A 14,960-nucleotide genomic window follows, 5' to 3' on the forward strand; every position below is an offset into this window, starting at 1 on the left:
TGAGTCGAAATGGTTACTAGTATTAAATAGTAGTCCCCAAAACATAACACAACAAAATAGAATATAATGACATTTCACATGCAGTACTTTCTAATTATTAAATTATTATGGTAAATACCAATTAGCTTAAGGTTTGTTTCTCCCTGTTCTTTTTGCTTCACAAAAAACGCGTCAAGAAGTTGGAGAAAGCTGTACTCTAAAAGAGAAAAGGCATGAAGAGCCCAATTGATAACGGATCGTTACTGAGTCAACTCACAGACGCGCAGACAGTGAGACACAATGGCGCTTGACAAAGGGGAGGCACTGATGTGAATCCCATGGCATGGCCTTCTCTCTCCCCCACTCCCTCAAAACCACTGCGCTCTGTGTCTTCCTCCTTTCATCCCTCCTCTTCTTTCTCCTCAAATCCCCACCCAATCCCTTCCCTTTTCGTCAAATCCCCCATAGATCCCTCCTCGCCAAAACGCCATCACCTTGCTCCCAATCCTCCTCCAATGCCCTTCTCCTCAACTACTCCTGCCTCTTCAGCCAAAACCCATTCCTCTCTATCCCTTCTCTCTCCCTCCTCATCCTCCTTTTCTTCTACATCCTCATCAAGACCGCCCAGGACCACTTCTCCGTAGTGACCACCAAACTAGCCAACCGACTAAATCTATCACCGTCTATTGGTGCTGTTACTCTATTAGCCTTAGGCAATGGCGCTCCAGATGTGTTTGCATCAGTTGCCGCTCTCCGTGGAGGCCACTTTCGAACTGGGTTCGGTGCAATACTCTCCGCGGGCACGTTTGTCTCTGCATTTGTTGTTGGTTTCGTGGCAATCTACGCCGCACCCTTTTCGGTGGATCCCGTGCCGTTTGTGAGGGACGTCTTGTTTTATTTGATTGCGGCGTTGTTTTTGTTCTATGTCTACCTTAGTGCGGAGATTTTTCTGTGGCAGGCTATTGGGTTTGTTGGGTTTTATGTGTTTTTTGTTGGGATTGTGTTTTGGATGGACTTGGGATTGATGGGAGGGAGAGGGAGAGGGAAAGGTGGGGTTGAGGTGGGTTTGGTTGGGGAAGGTGAGGTGGAGAGGGGTTTGGTTGCGGTGGACTGCGAGATAGGAGAGGTTTCAAGAAATTCGGATGAAGTAAAGCCGGGTTTCGGGTTTTGTCGAGCTCTTGAAATGGTATGTATGAGACTATAATCGTTTTTTGTTTTTGTTTTGCTGAAATGCTAGAAAGTTGATGTCTATTTGGAGTTCTATGTTTTCACTGATTTATTTTAAATATATGATACTATGAAGGTTGACCTAATTGATTAGTCATGCTCATGTGCGGACTATGATGTGTTTTTCGTAATTAAATCTGAATAATGGTAGGTTTACATGGTAACCCAGTACTTGGAAGATCATAATTAGTTAGGAGGTTGAATGATGTCTAGGTAAACTGAGTTCAATTATTACAAACAAATGATGGCAAACTTTTGAAAATTTGCAGACTGACAAGACAATAGCCCTGCTAAGTTGCTAACTGCCCCAGGACCTTGATTTTTAATGTTCTGGTCATTTTTTGTTTCCACAGTCAGATAGTTTGGATCTTAAGGGGAAAGTTTTCTGTTGTTGTTTGTTTGTTTACTTATTCCTCTGTTTAGAAGGTTCTTCTTTGATAAAGGAGAATATGAACAAGGCATATGTGATTCTCTTTAGCCAAAGCATGAAACATAGTGTAGAATTTATGGGTCCTCTCTATATGATGGTCATGGAAAATGCGGACTTAAGATTTGAGGCAAAATACAGTTGAGGTGCCTGGTGCGATATAAATTCTAAAAGCTAGTTCTTTTGAAGAGTCGAGCATAGTTTGAGGTTTATACTGAAGATTTTCCTCTTGGAGGATGAATGTTTTTAAAAAAAAAAAAAGACTAGATCGTTTGTATTATTATGATGCATCTTGCCCTTGTCTAACAATACCCCCCACCCAAAAAAAAAAAAAAAATCCCTGAACAAAACAAGAAATAGAAAAAGTGATGAAAGAAAATGCTCAGTTTGGAACTCTTCTAATCGACTGGCACTTTGAGATGCCATGAAACTCTGTGTTCAGGTTCAGATTGTTTTATCTCTACAGAAATCAATTGTAAGTGGCCTTTTCCAGTTGATACTGCCCTAATTTTCTCTCTAATTTTCATATGCAGATCTCAAAAGTATGGCAGCTTCCTGTCTCATTTCTTTTAAAGCTCACAATTCCACAAACTGTACCTTCAGAATGGAGCAGATTATACGCATCGGCCAATGTCGCACTTTGCCCCCTAGTCCTTCTATATGCTTGCAACACATTCATGCCATTTGATCATCCGATTGTTTTCCTCCTTCCACACACTCATTTCCCTCTCTGGTTTATAGTTCTATTTGCGAGCTCCTCTCTTGCGGTCCTCCACTTTATAGTGGAAAAGGAGCCCCCAAAAACTGAGCAAATGCCTGTACTGCTGATAGCATTTGTTATGAGTGTGTTCTGGATATCCACCATTGCTGGGGAACTGCTGAACTGCCTTGCAGCACTTGGGGCTATTCTTGAATTGCCGCCAGCTCTCCTTGGGCTCACAGTACTTGCATGGGGAAACTCAGTTGGGGATCTTGTTGCAGATGTGGCAGTTGCCAAAGCAGGTCAGCCAGCAATGGCCATGGCCGGCTGCTTTGCAGGGCCAATGTTTAACATGCTTGTTGGGCTTGGAACTGCTTTGGTAATGCAAACAGCCAATGTTTATCCAGATGCTTATGTGCTCCATTTCCATGTGGGTATAGTGATTGCTTTTGTCTTCCTGCTGTTGAGCCTGATGGGGTCTCTATTGGTGATTACTTGGTATAGATTCCGGGTGCCTAGGTTCTGGGGATTCTGTCTTGTTGGTCTGTATATTCTTTTTACAGCCGTAAGCTTACTAATTGCCAAGTTTTCAGGGTAATTGTTGACATTTGTCTGATATACTGGTAACTGATCGGTGGAGTACATTTATCAATTCCAGCCAATGTGAGAGAGAGAGATGCGGCTGCTACCTTTTGTGTATCTCTGCTCGGGGACACATGCCAGTTAGCACTCGAAGGAGAAGGATGAGAGGATTGAGTAGACTGCAATTTGAAGATAGGTTGCTTAGAGTTGGATTAATTTTGGTTCCTGATTTGTCTATCCACCGCGTAGGTGATATTCTTTATTGATTGCCAAAAAAATTTGATGATTCATATTAAAATCATCACTTGTAATAGGAAATAGGAAAATGTCCATGTATAATTTTTTGCCACAAAGTATACTCGTATTGCAGTTACTGGCCTGTATTTCATGCTTATCTGAGCTTCTCTTGGTTGGCTTTTCAAAGTAGTCACCATTTTCAAATGAACATGGATGGAAATGGGTTCTTTTGTAATACCAGGGAAAAATAAAAGTTAAAGGAAAATAGAAATTTTGGAGATAATGAAATAAATTGTTGAAATTATTTCATGAAATTAAAATTTCGAATTTATTATTATTTCGAATTTCAAATTAATAATCGTTGTCCTATTATCATGTTTTAATAGTTATTTATTAAATTAATTACTGTTTCTCCTATTATCTTTGTTTGATAAGTTAGCACTGCTGCTTCAATTTCTCCTATTATCTTGTTTGATCAGTTACCACTAGGGCTGAAATTATGTTTTATCAAGTTTTAACTATTGTTTCAATGTTAGATTTTAAAATAATTTGTAACTGGTATTTATAAACGGCTTCTGTGATTATATGGAATTAAATATATAATTTTTTCCAGCAGTTTATTATTTGACATGTTTATTTTCTCTCTTCTTCTCTATTAATGGATGTTACAATATTTTTCGATTCTGGATAGTGTTTAGAGTTTCAATCTGTACATTATAGCGGATAGTTTTGTATCATAAGGATAAGATTGCTTTGATTCATTTTTGCAAAACTTTTAATACAAGTAGGAGACAATACTTATCTAAGAGATAGTCACATTCAGATTCACCCTTTTGTTTATGTTCTACTTTTATTTTTCTGCAATTCCCACATCTCTTTTTCCACCATAAATAACTTAAAATAGAGTTTTGGAGGAGAAAATGGCGGGTTTTGGATCCAAAAACAACTTGCATTGAGTGTAGCTAGGTGTCTATGACATTCGTGCCAAGGAGAGTTTTTTTTATTGGGATCATATACACGATTTTGATACTATAGCAAAAGTTATGATCAATTTAAAAATGGTTTCGTTCAAACATGAGTGGATGCCACATTAGCATGCTATGAGAGATTGCCACATTCATTGTGATGCAAGGGTGGCGTAGTGGGTTCACAATAGCAAACAACAATAAAATTACAATTATTTTTAAACTAAGATTCTAACAAGAAATCAAGGTAAAAGTGATAGAAAATCACTCATAGAGTGTTTCATATTAATAGATTAATTAAAATACATAAACTCTGCCTCTTACATATTAAGTATGCTGTATTTATAACAATAAGCAAACTTGAAGTAAAAGTAAACCTAAGCCTGAAAATTTCTAGAATAGTAAAAGAAATTATTACAATTAAATAAAATCATTATTTAAATTAAATAAAATATATTTTATTGCTAGGTTATTTACTTTGCTGGAATAAAATATTCATTAATGTCCCCAATATAGCAATCAAGTCTTTCCTTCTTGGATTATTGCCTTTATTTCCGTCCGGTTTTCCAATTTTTCATTTACAGCCTGTTTTGACCTAATAAACATCGAAATTAGCCAAAACTCATGAAGGCACGACTTTGTAGATATTTGAATTAACTTTCCAACTCTACCAAGCTTGCTCAAATCCGATATCCAAAACTTGAGATATCACATTTTTAGTAAAACTCATCAGGTGCGAATTTTACCAAAACGGGTAAAACACTAAAGCTGGCTTATATTAGATTGCTATATGTTAAATGCCATGCCACGTTAGATATCACATGTCGAATCCAGCTTTTATGTGGTAGCGAAAATTACTGCATAGCTATGGTTATCCAAAACTACACTGTTTGGATAAAAACGGTGCAATTTTGGGAAGGAAAAAAATTATGTTTTTTTTTTTTTTTTTTTTTTTTTTGATAATAATAATAATAACAAAAAACTATTTAGAAATTAAAAAATATAAATTAAAAAAAAAAAAACTAAAAAAAACTAAAAATATTAAAATAATTACAAAACTTCAAAAAAAAACAAAAAATAAATACCAATAGGGTGGCTAGAGACACCTCCCGTGGCTGGTATGGGGGTGGCAAAAGTAGTGGTTGCTTGTTCAACATTCAAATTAAGATGCCGTATCCACTTTCAGGCAGCAAAAGTCCCTTTTAAAGAGTATGAATTTGATCAAAAGAAGCTGGCTAATGTGCAGTCTCACCTGGTACTTTTCTGCTTCTACATTATATGATCAATATCTTTTCTATATTAAACTGCAGGATTTAAATTGGACTATTTTGATAATTGCAGGAAAAGTTGGTAGCCAATAACTATTTCTTGAATGCGTCGGCTAAAGATGCATACAGATCCTACATATTAGCATATAACTCTCACTCTATGAAAGGAATCTTTGACGTTCACCGCCTTGATTTGCAGGTACAAACCTTTTTCCTTGGCGAAAGTCATTTGCCAAATTGATGGATATCATTGGGTTGTGGTATAATATGTAATATCCAATATAATGCTTGTATTTTCGATTTGGATAGGCTGTTGCTGGTTCTTTCTGCTTTTCGAACCCACCAAAGGTGAATGTGAACATACATAGTTGTGCCTCAAAGAGCAGAAATAATAAGCGGAAAGTTAAAGGAAGAAAAAAGGGTTTCAGTGAGAGCAGCCCTTACGGAAGGCAGGGACAATTTGTTAGGCATTAGCAGAGTGGGGTTTACACTCTGGCTCTTCAAGTGGCTATTCAGCCATTGATACAGAAGGATGCAAAAAAGATTCAGGGAGTAAACTAGGTTTTGGCTTGTGGGTTTTAGTGCATTCTTTTCATTTCATTCTGTTTTAGTGGTGGTAACGATATCTTATATTATTGAAGTATATTCAATTTTGATGTGTGGCCTGACTGACTTATTCAGCTGGTCTAATATAAATGTTTTTTAGTATTAGTGAGCTATTGACATTTAAAGGCATCCATATTTACGAGGAGCTGTTGCATCTTTTGATCTTTGGGACTAGAATTGACATTTAAAGAACCTTTTCTCTTACTCAAGACAGTAGACAATTAATCTTATATTAGATTGAGAAGCATAGAAAACAATCCCGTGTACAATAAAAGCCCCCACCAGAGCCCATCAAACCCACAGCTTGAGCCTCCCAAAGACGCCACCAAAGGGGAATTCTGATTCCAATTTCCCTCACTCATCTTGGCATTTGGAAAACCATCAGAAATACTAGTTTCTTGCTTACATGGTTTTACCCCATACAGAAAATTCCCTTTTCCCGACGTTAATTTTGCCTGGTGACACATATTCGGATTGTCCCAGGCTCCAAAACGCTTTCCCATTTTCCTATAAAACCATTCTGAGAATTCAAGTTCCCCTGTCAAATTGTTTCCATAAACGTAAAGAGAAGTAATACAAGGCAAAGATGCCAGCCTTGGAGACAACTTTCCCGATAGATTGTTGTTGTTAAGCCCCAAAAATCTCAGCCTTTTCAACTCAGTCATGGACTCCGGGATCTTCCCTGTCAAACCCATATTAGAAAGATCCAAAAATTCCAACTCCTCAAGTTTTTCCCACTGGATTCCATTGAGATCACCTCCTATTGGGTTGTTGGAAATCACCATCGCTTTCAAGGAAATCATTTCTTCAATCGACCGAGCCAGACCACCAGAAAATTTGTTGCTCCCAAGATCCAAGAGTGTGAGATTCCTTAGGCTTCCTATCTCAATTGGCAGCTCTCCTTTCAACATATTGTTACTCAAATCAAGCTTCAGGAGTGAAGACAAGTTTCCAAAAAACAGAGGCAATGACCCAGATAGCTTATTCCTGCTTAAATCAAGTATAAAGAGCTCGATCAAGTCTCCCAAAGTTTCTGGAATCCGACCCGCAAACCCGTTTCCGGCAAGAACTAGCCGCCTCAGTTTTACTAAATTGCCTATTTCTGGTGGCAGATCACCTGTCAATCCATTTTCCAGCATCACTAAAGATTGGAGGTTTTTAAGGTAGCCAATGCTGTTTGGAATTGTTCCAATGAGACCTGGGTTTGATCGAAACTCCAAGGATTCTAAGCTGTTTGTGAAGTTTTCCCAGTTTGAGGTAGGGATTCTTGCTGGGTTTTGGTGGGGTGAAAAGAAGCAATTGAAGAATGAGAGTGCTCTTAGGTGCTTAAGCATGAATATGTGAGGTGTGAATTCTGCTCTTCCGGTACACGGGAGAGAGTTGTCGTAAACCAGTCCGATGCTTAGTGCAGTGACATACCAAAATCCATCGTAAAGATCACATGACACTCCCTATACAAGTTGGTCAAAAACAAAGTTTCATAAATAGAATTGTTCGAACCACAAAAATAGAACATATATATATATATATATATATAAACGGTGGTAATCATTTCAAATATACCGAGTACTAAAAATGAAACAGGAATTTTGCTAAATGGAGTAAAAATTCAGGTGGTTGGACCAATTATCCCATAAAAGTAAAAAAATTTCAGTAGTAGCAGCATATATATACTAATTACTAGCTCATTATAGAAGGATATATTTTAGGGAGTTGAATTTATTCCTCATGAATAAGTGAAAACAAAATCAACAACTAAAAAGGAAGGGAAGAAAAAAAAATGTTTATAATTAATTTGTTAATTAGGAGTTTAATAAGCACCTGTATTGGGGTCCACCCACAAGGGTCTGGATAGAGATCGGAGCCATTCCAGGAGTCACCCACAAAGCCTTGAATAGCAGAATACAGAGCTTCCTGCTCTTCTTTCTTCATTGCAGCTGCTGAAGTGTCTTCCTCCTGCTGCCCTTTACACAAAACAAAGAAGCCCACAAACACAAATCGAAGAAACGTTTCAAATGTCCAAATGGAGTAATTCTTCTTCATGGCCGACAGCTTGAAATTAAAGAAACTGACTAAATATATGAAAGAAAGCAACAATAAAGCCGAGACTGAATTGAAGAAGAGAAGGAGCTGAAGAAGGGAGAGCTTTTCAGTGAGTTTCCTTCACCATAAATCTCTCTTGGAGAATGCTTTGTACGAGTTCAAAATTTACTTGACAAGGATAAATATACTAAGCTGGGTTTTCTAGAGTTCCTAAATATATATATATATATTTGAAAACTTTTTTTTTTTTTTTTTTTTCCGGATGAAACTGTAAAAGCAGCTTTTAAAGCAAAGATGGATTATTAAGGTGATAATTTTGTAATAAAAGTTGGAGAAGGAAAGAGAAATGATGGTAAATAATGAATATCAGTAATTAAAGACGGCGGGGTGGTTGGAATTATTGGATTAGGGTAAAGGCTTGTAGGCTGGTAGCTTAGGGGCTATTTTCTTTTTCCTTTTTTTTTTTTTTTTTTTTTTTTTTTGCACGCATAAGCATGCATGCGATGCTTTCAGTCGCAGAGACAAAATGAAACCATGCATATGTACTCTACATGCATACTCGTACGTAGGCTTTAACTAGCTAGGTGGCATTGGGTTGCTTTTTTGTTTTTTTGTTTTTCTTCTTTAATATATAAATAAGAACAAATAAAAAAAAAAAAAAAAAACTAGCCAATACGGACAGGAGCTAATGGTTGCTAGGACTGATACGCCAAAAAAATAAAAAATTACCTTTTATATATATATATATATATATATTCTTATGAATTTGGAGGCGGCCATAACATGTACCGGCCACCCTTTTCATCCATTACTACTTACCGATACAAAAATAAAAATACTAAGATCAAAAAGAAATCTAATTTTGATAATGATGCCACAACTCTAGGTGGCAACTTCATGAAGTTGGACCACATTGGAGACAAACTTGTCATGTTATGCTAACAATTAAATTGAAATTAATGTGTTCACACCCTAAAGAAAGTTATGCATGTTGAACTTTCATGAATGTGAAAATAAAAGAGTAAACAAATGATCATTTCAAGAATTTATATACGTTGAAGAATTCAAGGTTGTGGACCTTAATTATTACTAACTTTCATTAAAAAATCATTTTTTATAAACGTGAATTTGAATACAGGATTCAGAATAACAATATGTATAATGTAGTTTAATCAACAATTAAGATTGAAACCTTAAAATTAATTTATTTTTAAAAATTTTTAATAAGAGATAATACATCAGAAGAGAAGAGTATATAAGCCAAATCTTTGAATGCATCAAAAGAAAATGAATGATTACATATTTAGAGTCAATAAATTCTCGTTTTCATATTTAGATATTTTGAGCCGACACTATATATAAGATATATCAATAATAATTTTTACGGTAAAAGGGATTCAATAATGGTGTATGAATTTATGGTGATTAAACTAACGAGTGTGTGTAGGACAATGATAGGCAATAATGAAAATGGTTTTTTTTTTTTTTTTGAGCCCAACAAGTTTTGGACCACCCTAAGCAAAAGGCTAAACGGACAGCGGTCCAGCCTACTCAATAGTTACTGCTGCCTGCAGGGACCAATTACTGCTGCCACCTCATCATTTTCACCCTTCCTCTTCTTTAGCTCGGTTGTGTCTCTCATATTTAATGCCCTGGTCAAATGGCAATTGGGAGACAAAATCTTTGGTCAATATTTTTGTTTTGTTTTTTTGTTTGTTTTTTTTTTTTTTTTTTAAGTCTAGTTTTAGCTGATATAATTGGTATTTCACTCAACAAAAATAAAAAGAACGGGTAACTTTATTAAAGACTTCTGAACTTTTATTCGATTTAATAAATGGTTAAATACTAAATTAGTTCTTGAAGTTTCATTACTTTATTTTTTCTCCTTAGGTTTTTATTTTTATCACGATAATAGACCAAATTAGTTCTTCGTCAGTTGACCGTTAGTTGACTTAACGGAATTTCACGTAGACCAATCAAAATGTTGACATGTGGCACTTACTTAATTTTTTTTAATTAAAAAAAGTATTTTCTAAAAAAAAAAAGAAAAAAAATTGGGGCGTGGCCGAAACCACCCCCAGTACCCACTGGGGGTGGCCAAGGCTCCATGGGGGTGGCTCCCAGTGGGTACTGGGGGTGGTTTCGGCCACCCCCAAATGGCCAAGAGCCACCCCCAATTTTTTTTTATTTTTTTTTTAGAAAACACTTTTGTTTTAATTTTTTAAAAAAAAAATAAGTAGGTGCCACGTGTTGACATTTGATTGGTTCACGTGGAATTTCGTTAAGTCAACTAACGGTCAACTGACGGAGGACTACCTTGGTCTATTATCGAAACCACAGGGACCTCCTGTGATAAAAATGAAACCCTAAGGAAGAAAAAATAAAGTAATGACACCCCATGGACTAATTTAATATTTAACCCTTTGATATATTCTTCAAACTTTAAAATCTCTCAATTTAGTTCCTTAAACTTTCAATTGCAATCAATTTAGACCACTCCATCAGATTTTAAACCTTAGATGACGTTTATACCCTTGCCTTTTTTATAAAATTTCAACTTTACCGTTAATTCTGAAACGATTTTTTATTAAAAAAAAAAACGAAAATTATGGATATTTTAGTCTTTTTTGGTATTTCTAAAGGTTAAATTTGATTGAAGGGGTTCAAATTGAGAGCAATTAAAAGTTTAGGGGTCTAAATTGAGAGATTTTAAAGTTTAGAAATTTGTCAAATCGAATGTAAATTCAGAAGTCTTCTGTGAAGTTACCTCAAAAAAGAAGAAGGAAGAAATGAGAAGGGAAAGAAGACATGAGTGTTATTTTCCTTTTTTTTTTTTCTTTTTTTTTTCCTTTAATTAAATAAATTTCTCTTTTGACATTCTTGTACTCACTTTAGTACCCATCTACTCTTTAAGGCCTGTTTGGGATTGTATTTGAGGGATTTAAAAGTGTTTTTAACATTCAAAAAGTTCGTTTGAAGAAAAAATTATTCATTTGGTAAAAAAAATTAAAAGCGCTTTTAAGTGTCTGAAAAGCCTAAAAATGGTCAAAACGCACTTTTGGCAAAAGCTTAAAAATGAAAATTTTGCCTAAATGCTCTTTTTGACTTAAAAGCTCTATTTTTCAAATGAAATCCCAAATAAGTTCTTAGTTAATGTCTCTCTATCGTTTTCCTATATATAGAAAAATAAATTAAAAAGAAAAAAAGAAAAAAGTGCAAGATGTTTACATGGACTAAGTAACAATAAAGGAGAATGTAGTTTATGTAAAACAATATGCAATTTGGAAATAAAAAATAAAAAGAGGATACTATATCATTTTCTTAGAGTATAGGCTTGGTAACAAATTAAATTATGACTTTTCAATTATTTAAAACCTAAAATTTTCATAAATGTTTCAATTCACTCCATCCATGCCATCTATCTCTATTGGCCTAGTCATAATGGTTCAAGTGCTCTCACATTTCACACGACAATAGAATTTTCTCTATTTCAAATGGAATAGATGGCATCCATTTTATGGTCATGATTTAAAGTTTATGCATTTAGCGTTGTACATGATAGCACATCATTTAAATTTTTTTAAAAGACAAGCCAACATTGACATGCATCATATACATCGTTAGACTAACTTAACTTTAAATTCTAAACATAAAATATATATTATTAATTTCATTTGAAACAAAGAGGATTCCATTCCTAGAACATCCAAAACCATTTATCTCCATAATCACACCCAACAGGCAGTCATTTTGATTACATGTCTACTCTAGAAAAAAGTGGAACTTCTCCCCATTCTCTGCCTTCAAGCTGCTTCAATCCTTACCCCCATCTAATCTCCCTTCATCGATCCCATTGGCAAGTGCCCAGAATTTATTTTGCCCTCTTTGCAATTCTGCAGCTGAAACTTATCGATCAGCACATTTTTCTTCTCTGCCATTTTTCTAATTAAGGTTCTTTGGCAGCTCTCTCCTTAGCCTTTACACACTCTAAAACTTGAGGGTTTGAGCATTGTTGGCTGGATCAAGAATATCACCGACCTTCCTCCTCTCTTAAAAATCAATGCCAACTCCTTCCACCATTTTCAGCTTTTTAATTGCCTCCAATGCCCTTGATATCATCTCATGACATGCTAGGAATAAGGTTGTTCTTGTAACCTTGTTCATGATGACTTCTAACCTGATGCCCTCCAAATAGCCCCAACAGTCATTTCCGACCAGTTAAGAGCACCTCAAGGCTTTAACCTCCTCCCTTTTATCACACTCCCAATTTTGGGTTTGGGAATAAATCTCCTCATGGATCCCACTCAGTCATCTCCTTAAATGAGGGATACAAATCCCCAGAGAAGAGATCAGGGACTCCAATAGTCAATCAATATTCAATCTCCCCTACGACATAGATTTCTACAAGGTATATATCAACTACTGAAAATCCTATAAAAGGGACACAATGCATTTGGTATAAGGGGACGAAAATCCTTCTCAATAACCCTTAGGTCATTAGCTCATGTTATATTTTGACTCCACATAAGAGTGCTAATTGAAGCATCAGAGTTTCCCCAGTCTCCAAAGGTAACCCATTGCCGGTTAGGTCGTACAAAAACTGCTTCAAGATGGGAAATTGAGAGGGCACAAAACTCGGGCATCATGATCATAATTTAAATATTTTTTAAACATTGTTTTTAGGTTTTCATAAAATTCAATGATATAGTAGATTCTTCACCGTTTATGTTAATTTAACAGTCAAGATTTTAGGTATTGCGTATTGCAAGGGATCTTAATTCTCTTTTGGGATGAGAGTAAGAAGTCACAGAAAAAAATGTAAGAAGATTTAAACACATAAATTAGTTAAATGCAGCTATGATTAGTTAAATGGCAGTTAATTGCAGACACCAATGTACATAGATTTAAATCACCATGAATTAAAAGAACTGTAAAATCTTAATCGAACTTAGTAATTAGACAAAGCTCAAAAATTACAAAGACAACGATTTTTACCTTAGTGACGCTATACTAACTCCCACCGATTTCCACAACAATTTCTACACACCCTTAAGTAGCTTTTAAAACCATTGTGAGATTAAAATTTAATAAAGATTCATCTCAAATTCAATAATGGTTATAAAAGTCACCTAAAATGGTGAAAAATTGGGTGTAAAAAAGTGAAATTAGGTGTAGCATTACTCTTATTTTATTTTTTTTATTAACATTGTACAAGTACAAAACACAACAATCACATACAAAACAAAATTAAAACATGTATCTTAATTACTCTGATTAAGGTTTGCGGTAAAGTTGAAGTTGGCACAATTGGTCCGGTGAAACAGCAGGGAAGAGCTAAAGCCTAGCCTTGACCTACCCAGATCAAACTGCAGAAGATTATCCTCCAACTGATACGCCCGTCACAATCGAAGCTCTCGGGTTCAGCCCTCCATCCACAAACCCTAAACATGTCACACCCTCACGTGCCTTGACCATCAAGTTTGCACCAAAAAACCTCCACACAACATTTGTTGAGTGCAACACAAGGTCAACGTTAGGGATAGCATGTCCAACCATTGAGCTTGCAATTTTGCTCGAGTCATAACATACCCCAAAGGGTGCCACCGGAGATTTCAGCTGAGATATCCCGGAGACAGAGAGCTCGGCGGCGAAAAGTTGGGCGACGGTTTTGAAGATCGAGCGCTCAAGAACTGTGTAAGGAGCCGTTGTACTGATAATTGATGAAAGAGACGTGGTAGTTGTAAGTGGAACATGCTTGTTGTTGACTTTTATTGACGTCACTTGTATGAAATACTCTGCTTTTCGGGTTATGCTTAATGGGGTAAAGCTTAGATTTTGTGCATAGGGTAAATCTCCAAAGAAAATAGCTCCGTTTTTACGTGGGGATGAAGAAAGGCAGAGGGCAAATTTGGGTTGAAATCCGAAGTGGGAAGAGAGTTGAGATGGTAGGGAAATTGGTGCATGGGCTAGACCGACCACCCCTTGAGTGTTTTTTGGGAGCCCTTTTTGGAGTAGGAGAGGAGAAGCACAAGCGAAGAGGAAGCGAGGCACCGTAGCAATTGAGCCTTGGGTTGAGCGGATGGAGAAGACGTCTTGAGCGAGCTGGGCCATGGCGGTCTGGTGGGTGACCGGGTTGACCGCCATGAGCCCACATGTGTTGTTGTTGTGGCAGAGGTGGGTGTTGGCTCTAGAGCATTGGGTGGAGTGGCAAAAAGGGGCGTGGAAGGTTGATGAGACGTGTTGTTGCTTGCAATTTGACCACATGAATTGCCCGTTTAAGTCTACAAGAAAGGGAGCCGGCGAGACGAAGTTTTGGATGTCTGCCACGTGAAGAGCTGTGGCGCTGTCTTTGTGCACCGGTAGAACGAGCTTGTTCGGCTTGAAAGTGATTTGGGTTTGGGATTGGGATTGGGAGACATAAGCAAGGGAAGAGAAAGAAAGAAAGATGAGAAGATATATAATGGCGGAAAGAAGCCATTGGTGAAATGCTGGGAGGTTGCTAGAGAAACTGGTATGGAGGTGTGCTTGAAGGGTCGAAGAGTGCCTATTGTCCATTTTATAAGAGCGCTGAGGCTGGGGTAGTTAAAAGAAGTTACATAAAAAATAAATAATAAAAAATTTTAAAAAAAAAAAAAAAAAGAAAAAAAAAAGAGGTTATTTTTAGTAAATTTGTAGCAAAAATAGTAGCTAAGGATTTCTGAACATTGTAACTTAACGATGCATAATTTATATTAATAAAAAAAAAAATCAATTTGATTGTAACATTTTAGTTTTATATTGGAAAGATGAATAGAGTATATAGAGTGGATGATTTATAAAAGATAGTCATAAATGCTAAGTCTCATGTTGCTTACTTATTTAGATGAAACTGAACTTTATAATTGATTGGGAAAAAGGGTTACAATGAATGAGGATCCTTGCCATTC

The 14,960-nt window shown here is 36.2% G+C and overlaps 3 protein-coding genes across 3 annotated transcripts; 1 reads left to right on the forward strand and 2 right to left on the reverse strand.

Annotated features, from left to right (window-relative positions):
- The first annotated feature begins 166 nt into the window (after nt 1-166).
- CAX11 (cation exchanger 11) lies at nt 167-3,318 on the forward strand. The gene is made up of 2 exons (XM_059581737.2): nt 167-1,165; nt 2,167-3,318. The coding sequence occupies exons 1-2, from the start codon at nt 323-325 to the stop codon at nt 2,929-2,931; spliced, it is 1,608 nt and encodes a 535-aa protein (XP_059437720.2). The 5' UTR covers nt 167-322; the 3' UTR covers nt 2,932-3,318.
- Nucleotides 3,319-6,133: 2,815 nt separating this feature from the next.
- Nucleotides 6,134-8,219, reverse strand: LOC132171699 (uncharacterized). The gene is made up of 2 exons (XM_059583086.2): nt 7,813-8,219; nt 6,134-7,442 (listed from the first exon to the last, which is right to left on the reverse strand). The coding sequence occupies exons 1-2, from the start codon at nt 8,032-8,034 to the stop codon at nt 6,219-6,221; spliced, it is 1,446 nt and encodes a 481-aa protein (XP_059439069.2). The 5' UTR covers nt 8,035-8,219; the 3' UTR covers nt 6,134-6,218.
- Nucleotides 8,220-13,295: 5,076 nt separating this feature from the next.
- On the reverse strand, nt 13,296-14,589 carry LOC132168953 (gamma conglutin 1-like). The gene is given in 2 exon segments (XM_059580050.2): nt 13,296-13,425; nt 13,427-14,589. Coding segments are annotated over 2 exon segments (1,293 nt in total).
- Nucleotides 14,590-14,960: the final 371 nt, after the last annotated feature.

This window comes from Corylus avellana, chromosome 1, assembly GCF_965113065.1.
Source record: "Corylus avellana chromosome 1, dhCorAvel1.hap1.2, whole genome shotgun sequence".
NCBI lineage: Eukaryota > Viridiplantae > Streptophyta > Magnoliopsida > Fagales > Betulaceae > Corylus > Corylus avellana.